Consider the following 12,972-nt stretch of genomic DNA (forward strand, 5'->3'; position numbering starts at 1 on the left):
ATAGCAAGGCGGCTTGAAAGTAAATAGTAAGTTTAGGATTTGAGAAAGAGGCAAGATGTTCTAAGTTTTCTTCCTTTGTTTAGAAGGAATCATAGAGTTAAAGCTATGAAAAGGGACCAATCTAATTAGTAAAGAGTTTAAATAGGCTGGGTGTGTTGGCTCACACCTGTAGTCCCAGCTAGTTGGGAGGCTGAAGTGGGGGGATCGCTCAAGCCTGGGAGGTTGAGGCTGCCATGAGCCATGATCACACCACTGCATTCTAGCCTGGGTGAGAGAGTGAGACCCTGTCGCAAAAAATAGTTTAAATGGTTTAAAAAGGGCTGGGCGCGGTGGCTCACGCCTACAATCCCAGCACTTTGGGAGGCCAAGGTGGGCGGATCACAAGGTCAGGAGATCGTGACCATCCTGGCTAACACGGTGATACCCCGTCTCTACTAAAAATAAAAAAATGAGCCGGGCGTGGTGTCGGGCGCCTGTAGTCCCAGCTACTGGGGAGGCTGAGGCAGGAGAATGGCGTGAACCTGGGAGGCGAAGCTTGCAGTGAGCCACGATCGCGCCACTACACTCCAGCCTGGGTGACAGTGTGAGACCCCGTCTCAAAAAAAAGAAGAAAAAAAAAAGATTTAAAAAGGGGAGTGTGGAGAGTAGTTATTTGTAGTGAGCTAGTGCTGGGGTCCCCAACCCCCGCCAGAATCGGTCCGTGGTCTCTTAGGAACCAGGCCGCACAGCAGGAGGTGCGCAGTGGGCGAGCTCAGCTTCACCTGTATTTACAGCCGTTCCCCATCGCCTGCGTTACCGCCTGAGCTCTGCCTCCTGTCAGATCACCAGCACCATTAAATCCATTAGATTCTTTTTTTAAAAAATTGCTGCTGCACAAATTAAGGCATTAGATTCTCATAGGAACATGAACCCTATTGTGAACTGCACACTCCTTATGAGAATCTAATGCCCGATAATCTGTCACTGTCTCCTGTCACCCCCAGATGAGATCATCTAGTTGCAGGAAAACAAGCTCAGGGCTCCCACTGATTCCTACATTATGTTGAGCTGTATAATTATTTCATTACATATTGCAATGTAATAATAATAGAAATAAAGTGCACAATAAATGTAATGCACTTGAATCATCCCAAAATCATCCCCCCGACTGGGTCTGTGGAAAAATTGTCTTCCATGAAATCAGTCCCTGGTGCCAAAAATGTTGGGGACCACTGAGCTAGTGGGTTCTGGAACTTCACCTTTTATGAGCAATGTTACTTTGGGCAAGTTACTTAACTTCTCTGAGTTACTCTATGAATTAAATCACTTAATACGTTGAAGGCACTTGGCCCAGTGGCTGGCACATAGGAGATGCTAAATAAACATTCACTATTTTAAATATAATCTTAAGGCATAGTAAAATTATATTAAAAATAGTGAGCTAGTTCAACACAGCAAGTGTGAAAAACTGGACTCTGAAGGTTGACAGGCCCAGGTCCATTCCCAGGTCAATTCCTGGAAGCAATTTGCTGAACAAACAGTTCGCTGAAATAGCGAGGTTTTTTTTTTTTTTTTTAAGTTTTGAAACATGGTCCCTGCCTCACCCCTGCCCTGTCCTTGCCTCTGACAAGGAAACAACTATGGCTTTTTGTGACTTGATTTCTGAGGGTTTTCCTTTCAGTTTTCTACTAATCAATGCATTGGAAAATTGACCTGCTAGTCCTGGGTTTGAATTTGTTTTACTCTTTTTTTTCTTTTTTTTTTTTTTGAGACAGAGTCTTGCTCTGTCACCCAGGCTGGAGTATAGTGGTGCAATCTCTGCTCACTGCAGTCTCTGCCTCCTGGGTTCAAGCGATTCTTGTGCCTCAGCCTCCTAAGTAGCTGGGACTGCAGGCGCGAGCCACCATACCTGGCTAATTTTTGTATTTTTAGTAGAGACTGGGTTTCGCCATGTTGGCCAGGCTGGTCTCAAACTCTTGGCCTCAAGTGATCTGCCTACCTCAGCCTCCCAAAGTGCTGGGATTACAGGTGTGAGTCACTACATCTGGACTTTTTTTACTTTTTAAATGAGTTAAAAAAAATATTGTTTTGTAGAAATGGGGCCTTGCTATGTGGACCAGGCTGGTTTCAAACTTCTGGCATCAAGCAATCCTTCTTTCTAGGCCTCCCAAAGCACTAGGATTACAGACATGAGCCATGGCACCCAGCCTTGACCCTGGGTTTGAATTCTGGCTCTGACACTTGCTAACTGTGTGTGACCTTGGGCAGGCCACTGACCCTTCCTGAGCCTTATGGGAATGTGGGAATAATATTAGGTAATTGAGCAAGTTAATATAGGTAAAGAATTTATAATAGGGATTGGCACATGGCCTCAGACTAATACCAGAGTCAAAGCCCATAACCATTGTGCCAACACTCTCGTAATAAATGTATGTGGGAGACAGGGAGGCAGGGAGGCTGGCTATGTGATGCTACTTTCTGTCAACTACACATTAATTTTATATGTATAATTTATATAAACCAATTGGTGCCATCTACTATTATTAGACTGAACGAATATTGTTACTTGGAACTCTCAGATATATAATAGTTTTTTTTTGTTCAAATCCAAAATGTAAAATGTGACTATGAGTAATTGATAATGAACTTAGCTGATAAGAAACTTCAGGATAGATTTTTCTCAAGTTTTCCATTCAGTCTTACAGTGATTACAGTGATGAAAAATTCCAACTATGCATGCCCTGCTCAGAGTGTCCAAGAAGAGCCTACCAATGGGGGCTACTTAAGCTCTCAAAGACCGAACACACAAATAGCATTTTGAGTACAAGTGGCCTGTTTGAACTCTGAAAAGGCGGGGCGGCAGGCCTGCCGCTCCTGGAGTTCAGGGAGACCCAGAAATCTCACCCTGCCACCTTCCCGTGTTGTGTTTGTCACAGCCTTGCCCCTCTTGCTCGTCTTGAAAATGGAAAAGATGCTCGCAGGCTGCTTCCTGCTGTTCCTCGGACAGATCGTCCTCCTCCCCGCCGAGGCCAGGGAGCGGTCACGTGGGAGGTCCATCTCTAGAGGCAGACACGCTCGGACCCACCCGCAGACGGCCCTTCTGGGTGAGTGACAGTGCCCACCCCCAAAAGTGGGCAGGTGGGGGTGGTTCAGGGAGGGCTCAGGGACAGGGATTGGTGACTGTTTGGGAAGCTCTCCTTTCCCTGGGTCCTCGTTGGATGTGCTGGGCCTGGGGTCCTCACCGGTGGTGAATGCATCTGGAGTTGAGGACATGGTTGCACCCGAGTTTTCAGAATAAACTTTCCTTTGAAGCCTTTAATTGAATCTGAAGCTCATGGCTTTTCTCCAATATTCGGGGCAAGATTTCTCATCTGAAATGTCCTTGTTGTTGGACCTATCTGGGCAAAGGTGTTATGAAAATTGTGTATTGGGTTTGCCCAGCTAGATCTGTTAATAATGCTTCCCTGCATGGCAGCAGGGAAGAAAGAGCTGGCCCAGAAGAGAGGCGGGGACATTGTGAGCTGAATCGAGGTATTAGGAATGGAAAATGCCAGGGGTCTATTCATCTGATCCAGTGAACATGTTTCCTAGAGAAAGAAAATATCATGAAAACATACAGAAAACGTATAAATCAGCTGATTCTAAACAAGGGCCTTGGTAAGCCTGGCTTGTGGAGGTTATAGGAAGGTTGGGTAGTGCCAAGAGAATGAGTTTTGGCATTGACCTGGGTTCAAGTCTTGCCTCTGCTACTTTCCAGATGTGATATAACCTCCCTGAGGCTATAGATGTGATATAACGTAGGTGATATAACCTCCCTGAGGCTCAGTTTTATCATCTGTAAAATGGAAATGTGAATGCCAAGCTTGGAACATTTCTGTGAGGAATAAATGAGGTAACACACATAAATTCTAGGTACGCAGTAAGTAAAAGCTTTACCACAATTATCATTCTAATAAGTTCTTTGAAACTGTATTTGACATTTGTATCTTGTTGGCCAGCCACTTGAATCTGAGCCCCTACAAAGGCTGCTAAGAGAACTGCTCAATGACCTGGTAGCCTCAGCAGCATCTGAAATTACAATCAGGGACCACAGGGACCTAAAGAGCCCTGTTTTCAGAGGTCAGAATCTTTATTGATGTTAACTAAATGAGGACCCCAGTGATAGATCTTCCAGGTTCTTGAAAGTCCTTGTTTCCATAGTGATGTAAACAAGACTTTTGCAAATTTGAAAATGAGTGGGAAGTGTTTAATATGTTAATTGAAACGTTTTGAAAAACAAATTCCAAGATGATTAACAACATCTCTCTCTCTCTCTCTTTCTCTCTCTCTCTCTCTCTCTCTATATATATATATATAAAAAAAACTGACGATGCACACAATCTCAGCTCATTGCAACCTCCGCCTCCTGGGTTCAAGCACATCTCCCACCACAGCCTCCTGAGTAGCTGGGTTTACAGGGGCACACCACCATGCCCAGCTAATTTTTGTATTTTTAGTACAGACGGAGTTTCACCATGTTGGCCAGGCTACTCTCAAACTCTTGGTCTCAAGTGATCTGCTACCTCGACCCTCCAAAGTGCTGGGATTACAGACATGTGCCAGTATGCCTGGCCAAGATACCTGATTTCTGGATCACCAGCAGTGGCTGTACAGTTGGGTTTCTGATGGGGCTGGTCTCAGGAAAAGCCACCACACACTTGCCTGGAAAAGCACACTGCTTCTCTGGGCTCCAAGTCTCTCTCTCCCTCCTTTCCTCCCTCTGATACACACACACGGACCAAATCACCCCCACCTTCCCTGGTTGTCAGCATTCGCTGTCGTCCTCCTTCGCCTAGAAGCCCATTTTGCTAAAGGCACCAACCTTGCATCCAGCATTGATTCCTTCTTCTCATTTTTCAAGAGAATGTGTCAGAGACAAAGAGGGGGATGAGACACAACGTATCTTTTCCACCCCAAGACTGCAAGTGGGCATGGGTGTTTTCACTCCATGAGCTGTGCAAGTGGCTGCTCCCAGATATGCTGGAGGGCTGCTTGACTTATGAAAATGGTGGAGTGGGCCAGGCATGATGGCTCATGCCTGTAATCCCAGCACTTTGGGAGGCCGAGTGGGCGGATCACGAGGTCAGGAGTTCGAGACCAGCCTGACCAACATGGTTAAACCCTGTCTCTACTACAAATACAAAACTTAGCTGGGCATGGTGGCAAGTGCCTGTGATCCCAGCTACTCAGGAGGCTGAGGTAGGAGAATTGCTTGAACCTGGGAGGTGGAGGTTGCAGTGAGCCAAGATCGTGCCACTGCACTCCAGCCTGGTGACAGAGAGAGACTCTGTCTCAAAAAAAAAAAAAGAAAAAGAAAACAGTGGCGTGATAATCATGAAACTAGAAGGCAAACACTATGGCTGTGGCCTGGATTCTCAAGTGCAATCTGCTTTTGTTCTGATTTTGATGGGGAACAAAAATGGAAATGCATGCTCATTGGTAGTCCTTGCCCTGAGGGTATGACCTTCTCTTCATTCTTAGAATACTATAGTGTTTTGTATTTTATGCATGTTTGCTTCTCTTGGCTCTTGGACTATTTGTTCAGAATATGGCCCAGGCCACATTTCACTTTTTAGTGGCAAATCATTTTGGCTAAAGCTATGGCATCCACTGGCATGATTTATTTTACTGGTTATTTGCTTGCAAATATGTTCCTGAAAGTTTAACAGAGTAGAAACAGCAGAATGGTTTCTTAGGTTAATTTTTTGTTTGAGCTTTCTGGGTTTTAAAAATGTTTATCTTTTATGTTTAAATTCAGATCAGAGTCTCAGTAACAACTTGAGTCCGTTTGAAAAAATAACGCATCTATTTATCCACCCATCGTGTGAACATCTGCAGGCTGTTCACTCTGCAGCCTGTGATGTCTGTCCACATGGGCTTATCTCTTACCTCATTCATTTATCTGGAATTTCTGCTCTGTGCCAGACACTGGTTGTGGGGTGGGGGTAGTGTTTAAGATGAATAGACACCATCAGGAGGTGCACAGAGTAGTGGAAGAGACAGGCATGTGAAAAGATCATTAATTTGGTAGAATCGGTGTGCAAAAGTAGAGGCATAGCTACATTATAGCTCAACTCTTCCTGCTGAGCAGGCTTAGTGTAAGGTAGTGGTTCTCAAGCTTTGGTCTCAGGATCCCTCCTTTTACACTAAAAATTATTTTTATTTTATTTTATTTTGAGACAGGGTCTCACTGTCTCCCAAGCTGGAGTGCAGTGACATGATCATGGCTCACTGCAGCCTTGACCTCTTGAGCTCAGTTCTCCAACCTCAGCATCTCAAGTAGCTGGGACTGACTACAGGCACATGCCACTACACCCGGCTAATTTTTGTATTTTTTATAGAGACAGGGTTTCGCCATGTTGTCCAGGCTGATTTTGAACTCCTAAGCTCAAGCAAGCCCCCCGCCTCAGTCTCCCAAAGTTCTGGGATTCTAGGCGTGAGCCACTGTGCCCAGCCAAATTTTTTTTTTTTTTTTTTGAGACAGAGTCTTCCTTTGTCGCCCAGGCTGGAGTGCAGTGGCCGGATCTCAGCTCATTGCAAGCTCCGCCTCCTGGGTTCGCGCCATTCTCCCGCCTCAGCCTCCCGCGTAGCTGGGACTACAGGCGCCCGCCACCTCACCTGGCTAGTTTTTTGTATTTTTTAGTAGAGACGGGGTTTCACTGTGTTAGCCAGGATGGTCTCGATCTCCTGACCTTGTGATCTGCCCGTCTCCACCTCCCAAAGTGCTGGGATTACAGGCTTGAGCCACCTTGCCCGGCTGCCCAGCCAAAAATTATTAAGAATCCCCAAGAACTTTTGTTTGTTTTTTAAGAATCCTGAGGACAATCAAGGGAGTTTTTGTTTATGTGGGTTAGATCTATTGGTATCTACTTGATCAGAAATTTAAAAATAACAATAATAAAATCAGAATGTGTTAACAAACTATATGTGTATAAAAAACTATATTTCCTGGCCAGGTGCGTGGCCAGATGCAGTGGCTAATGCCTGTAATTTCAGTATTTTGGGAGGTCGAGGTGGGAGGATCACTTGAGCCCAGGAGTTTGAGACTAGTCTGGGCAACATAGGGATAACTTGTCTCTACAAAAAAATTAAAAAGTTAGGCTGTGCACGGTGGCTCACGCCTGTAATCCCAGCACTTTGGGAGGCCGCGGTGGGCAGATCATTTGAGGTCAGGAGTTTGAGACCAGCCTGGCCAACATAGTGAAAACCCATCTCTACTAAAAATACAAAAATTAACCTGGTGTGGTGGTGTGCGCCTGTAATGCCAGCTACTCGGGAGGCTGAGACAGAATTGCTTGAACCCGGGAGGCGGAGGTTGCAGTGAGCCGAGATCATCCCACTGCACTTCAGCCTGGGTGACAAGAGCGAAACTGTCTCAAAAGAAAAAAAGAAAGAAAGAAAAAATTACCCGGGTGTGGTGGTGCACACCTATAGTCCCAGCTATTTGAAATGCTTAGGCTACAGGATCACTTGAGCCCCAGAGGTTGAGGCGGCATGAGTGAGCCATAATGGTGCCACTGCACTCCAGCCTGGGTGACAACAGTGAGACCCTGTCTCCAAAAAAAAAAAAAAAAGAGTGGCACTGTTTTACAGTTTTGCAAATCTTGTAATGGTCTGGCTTCATAGAAGACAGCTGGATTGTCATTTCTTGACCATTCAAGCTGTCATGAAATGTTTTCGTTAGATTATATGAAAATGCATGGATATGTAGTTGGAAAAAGGAAGAGCATTTAAATAGCCTTTTCATATAATTGTGAATGTTCTTTTTTTTTTTTTTTTTTTTTTTTTTTGGAGACGGAGTCTCGCTCTGTCGCCCAGGCTGGAGTGCAGTGGCCGGATCTCAGCTCACTGCAAGCTCCGCCTCCCGGGTTCACGCCATTCTCCCGCCTCAGCCTCCCGAGTAGCTGGGACCACAGGCGCCCGCCACTTCGCCCGGCTAATTTTTTGTATTTTTTGGTAGAGACGGGGTTTCACCGTGTTAGCCAGCATGGTCTCGATCTCCTGACCTCGTGATCCGCCCATCTCGGCCTCCCAAAGTGCTGGGATTACAGGCTTGAGCCACCGCGCCCGGCCGTGAATGTTCTTTGATACTACACCAAAACTTGACAAAGAGTAGTTTCTTAAAGGTTAGTTGCAATGTGAAATCTAAAACCAGATCAACAAACTTTTTGTTCTCTATATACCCATAAGAGAATGAGAGTATGAAAGGCAAACATTCATGTTATTATGGAAATAGTTCTGACCTCATGGATCCTCTGAAAAGGGCTCAGGGACCCCTAGAATTCCCCAAACCACACTTAAGAATGGCTGGTTTAAGGGGATCGTTCCCAGTGAAGGTCCTGACCATGGAGAGCCCTGTGGGACAGCAGGTGGCAGAGGCATGAGGATGGAGTGTGGCAGTGGGGCTCTGATGTGGTGCTGGGTCTGCCAGGCAGGTGGTCTGAGCTGGAGATAAGCCAGCAATCACTTAGGACCTTGAGGGCTCCAAGGAAGATTTTGAGCTTCATTTTGCAGGGGTGGGAGCCGTGGAGGGCTTTAAGCAGTCAACAGTGGGTGTCGCTTTGTCTTTGCATCCACTGTACTCTCTGGACAGACTTGACCTTCCTGGGTTGTGGCAAAGAGCAGGGATCTAAATAGCAGGCTGCAACAGGAGAAGGAACGAGCACCTGCTCTAGGCCAAAGGTCGCTCCAGGCAACAACGCTGGCAGGTAGAGTCAGAGAAGCTGGCTGTGCTGTACCCAGAACCCTTTGCACTTCGGATTCTTCCCCTTGACCAGCCTTATCAGTGGCACCCATCCCCTTCCACATTCCTCCCTAGGCCCTCCTCAAGGGGGCGCTAACTGGAAGGCATGCTGCCCCACTGCTAATGGCTGCCTGCTTTGTTTGTGCACATTTTTCCTCTTTGTTACACCACTTTCCTTTGAGAGGGTGGACCTATCTCCTGAGCAACCAGTGGGGTATATCAGCCTTTTTGGAAACCTTAATCCTCCTTGCCCAAACTCCCAGAGTATTCTTTATTTTTTTTATTTTTTAATTTTTTTTAAGATAGAGTCTTGCTCTGTCACCAGGCTGGAGTGCAGTGGTGCAATCTCCGCTCACTGCAACCTCTGCCTCCCAGGTTCAAGCGATTCTCCTGCCTCAGCCTCCAGAGTAGCTGGGATTACAGGTGCCTGCCACTACGCCTGGCTAATTTTTGTATTTTTAGTAGAGAAGGGTTTCACCATGTTGGCCAGGATGGTCTCGATCTCTTGACCTCATGATCCACCCGCCTTGGCCTCCAAAGTGCTGGGATTACAGGCGTGAGGCTCCGCGCCTGGGCCCCAGTATATTCTTGATTCCCACCACTTCACAAATTACTCTACAGCCAGCCAGCTTGTGGTCTCTGGTGGTGGTCTGTCTTATGAGGTCTTTTTTTTTTTTTTTTTTTTTTGAGACGGAGTCTCGCTCAGTCGCCCAGGCTGGAGTGCAGTGGCCGGATCTCAGCTCACTGCAAGCTCCGCCTCCCGGGTTTACGCCATTCTCCTGCCTCAGCCTCCCGAGTAGCTGGGACTACAGGCGCCCGCCACCTCGCCCGGCTAGTTTTTTTGTATTTTTTAGTAGAGACGGGGTTTCCCGTGTTCGCCAGGATGGTCTTGATCTCCTGACCTCGTGATCCGCCCGTCTCGGCCTCCCAAAGTGCTGGGATTACAGGCTTGAGCCACCGCGCCCGGCCTTATGAGGTCTTGTTGACATTCTTTTCTAAATTTACCAAACTGGCTCATTTTATTTCTGCTAATTAACCTTGAAACCCTTTTCTTTTCTTATTATAGATTCCCCTTTGGATCAATACCACACACTCAGAAGTTATGTTTGTGTTTTAAGAGAGCATTTTGTGGCAATATGGCGTCAATTCTAGAAGTGGGAGACAAAGATTTAAAAGGAAGTTGGCCCTGCAGTCTGGTCAGGGGATGGTGGGGCCTGAGCTCCCTCCCACCCCCAACCCCACCTCACACACTGCTGGATGAATTCCAGAGGTGTTCCAAGGGTAGATACCACAGCATTTAGTAAAGTTTACATATAACAGTTAATTTACTACTTAAAAGCTAACGAAGAAAATCTAAGAATTCACCTGTTTTTTTTTTTTTTTTTAGACAGGATGTTATTCTGTTGCTCAGGCTGAAGTGCAGTGGCACTCTCATAGCTCACTGCAGCCTGAGCTCAGGCGATCCTCCCAACTCAGCTTCCCAACTAACTAGGACTACAGTCATGCACTACCACACCCAACTAATTGTTCAATTTTTTTGTAGAGACAGGATCTTACTATGTTGCGCAGACTGGTTTCAAATTCCTGGCCTCATGCAATCCTCCTGCCTTGGCCTCCCAAAGTGTTGTGATTATAAGTGTGAACCATTGCTCCTGGCAGAATTCACCTTATACAGCCCCCAAATTCTGCTTTTGGGGAATCACAATGTATTAAGAGGCACTTATTTTCATTTTTGCATATATCTCTAAACCTGACATCAAAATATTCATAAAATTGCAATACATTTCATATAATGAGCTGAAACCTCTTAAGTGAGACATGTGAAGTTGTTGGCTGCCTGGAGAATTAAATGTAAACATGGAAATTTTTACATTTCCATGTTTTGCTCTGTGTTGCTAATGGAAATTTTTACCTAGGTTGATATTTATTAACTTTTTTTTTTGAGACAGAGTCTTGCTGTGTCACCCAGGCTGGAGTGCAATGGCACGATCTTGGTTCACTGCAACCTTCGCCTCCCGGGTTCAAGCAATTCTCTGCCTTGGCCTCCCGAGTAGCTGAGATTGCAGGCACCGGCCACCATGCCCGGCTAATTTTTGTAGTTTTAGTAGAGACGGGGTTTCACCATGTTGGCCAGGCTGGTCTCAAACTCCTGACCTCACGTGATCTGCCCACCTAGGCCTCCCAAAATGCTGGAATTATAGGCATGAGCCACCGTGTCCAGCTCCAACCTACATTTTTAAGGCTTAGAAATCCACTCAATGGATTTCTACATCCCAAAACAATACCTTTACTTGACTTTTATTGGCCTCTTCTGTGAAGGAGGGAAAGCAGATGCCAGAAGCCATGAGAGTCTCTGGCTCTCCAACCAACCCATGGAAGCCGTTTTGCCATGATTAAAAGTTTGTCTCTTTCCGTGAGCTTTCCAGAGCTTTGTCCATCCTCTTCCTTCTACCTGGAATATCCTTCCCCAAACAAGACCCATTCTCATCCAGGGCCAGGTCAAATGCCGCCTCCTCCCTCTCCAGGCAAGACCTCCATTGAGGGACCACACACATTGCAGGTCCTCTGCCAAAGTGCCAACCCTCCCTGCCTTACATTCCAAGGGGTAATAGTGATACCTACCTCAGAGGGATTCACATTTTAGCTATTTTTGCACTTGTGTCATTTTACTACTAGACTGTCTCTTCAAGATAGGGACTGAATATTTTTCATTTCTCATAGCACCTATGAAAGGCAACTCTAATTTACTGAGCCCCTGCTGTGTGTTGGGATGTGTTATCTCACCTAATCCATAGCAGGAGCAAACACTGCAAGGTAATTATTGTTATATTCTATTTTCAGGCAAGGAAGCTGAGGCTCAGATAGGTTAAGCAGTTTTAGCAAACTTGTCAAGACTTCTGCAAACCTAGACAGAAAATGTCCTCAACCCCCAGCCCCTTTATGGAAAGGATGCATGGCTTAGGGGCAGATATGCCTTGGAGCAAAGAGAAAAGCACCTGTACTCCTGCTTGCTCCTTGACCCAGAGTTTTTATGTAGACCATAGAATGCCCTGCCCATCTGTATTTGGAGGTGCTGCTACGCCTGTCACACCTGGATTCTACTGACCTCCAGCCCTGGCTGTGGTCCTGCCCAGGGCTCAGTGTGTATTGAACAAGTAAGTGAATGAGACGTGCAGAAGGCTGATTTCGTCCTTATTTGAATGATTTCGATCTTGATTAAACTTCTTCTTAGCAAGAGGTTATTTTATTCTCCTGGACCTCAGTTCATTCATCTCTAAAAGAAGGAGGTTGAAGTCAATGATCTCTCAGGTCTCATCTAGGATGTGGTGATGTCACCAATTTCCCTGACACCCTTTCTGTGTGGGAACCCCGATGAAATCCACAGCTTTCCCTCACTCTGTCCAGGTAGGAAAGCCAAGGAGGAATCATATTCTGGAAGCCAAGGAAGGAGAAGTTTTGAGACACAGGATGGTCAGTAGGATCAGGCAGGACAGCAGGGATGGGGCAGTGGGATCAGGTAACACAGCAGGGCTGGGCAGTGGGTTCAGGCAGAACAGTGGGCTGGGCAGGGGGATCAGGTAACACAGCAAGGTTAGGCAGTGGAATCAGTTAATGCAGGGCTAGGCAGTGGGATCAGGCAACACAACAGGGCTGGGCAGTGGGATCAGGCAACACAGCAGGGCTGGGCAGTGGGATCAGGCAGCACAGCAGGGCTGGGCAGTGGGATCAGGCAGCACAGCAGGGCTGGGCAGTGGCGTCAGGCAATACAGCAGGGTTGGGGAGTGGGATCGGCCAACACAACAGGGCTGGGCAGTGGCATCAGGTAATGCAGCAGGGCTGGGCAGTGGCATCAGGCAACGCAGTAGGGCTGGGCAGTGGGATCAGGCAACACAACAGGGCTGGGCAGTGAGATCAGGCAACACAGCAGGGCTAGGTAATGGGATCAGGTAACACAGCAGGGCTGGGCAGTGGCATCAGGCAATACAGCGGGGCTGGGCAGTGGCATCAGGTAACACAGCAAGGCTGGGCAGTGGAATCAGGCAACACAACAGGGCTGGGCAGTGAGATCAGGCAACACAGCAGGGCTAGGTAATGGGATCAGGCAACACAGTAGGGCTGGGCAGTGGGATCAGGCAACACAGTAGGGCTGGGCAGTGGGATCAGGCAACACAGTAGGGCTGGGCAGTGGGATCAGGCAACACAACAGGGCT

At 46.9% G+C, this 12,972-nt stretch overlaps 1 protein-coding gene across 3 annotated transcripts in view; it reads left to right on the plus strand.

The window, feature by feature from the left end:
* MATN2 (matrilin 2) overlaps positions 1 to 12,972 on the plus strand; it is a 170,050-nt gene that overhangs the window by 15,104 nt on the left and 141,974 nt on the right. For all 3 annotated transcript variants that reach the window (XM_025393743.1, XM_025393744.1, XM_025393745.1), the window contains exon 2: positions 2,916 to 3,083. In XM_025393743.1, the coding sequence (XP_025249528.1) occupies positions 2,942 to 3,083 (142 nt within the window). In that variant the 5' untranslated portion in view covers positions 2,916 to 2,941. The remainder of the gene's footprint in view (positions 1 to 2,915; positions 3,084 to 12,972) is intronic.

The sequence above is a fragment of the Theropithecus gelada genome, chromosome 8 (assembly GCF_003255815.1).
Source record: "Theropithecus gelada isolate Dixy chromosome 8, Tgel_1.0, whole genome shotgun sequence".
Taxonomy (NCBI): domain Eukaryota; kingdom Metazoa; phylum Chordata; class Mammalia; order Primates; family Cercopithecidae; genus Theropithecus; species Theropithecus gelada.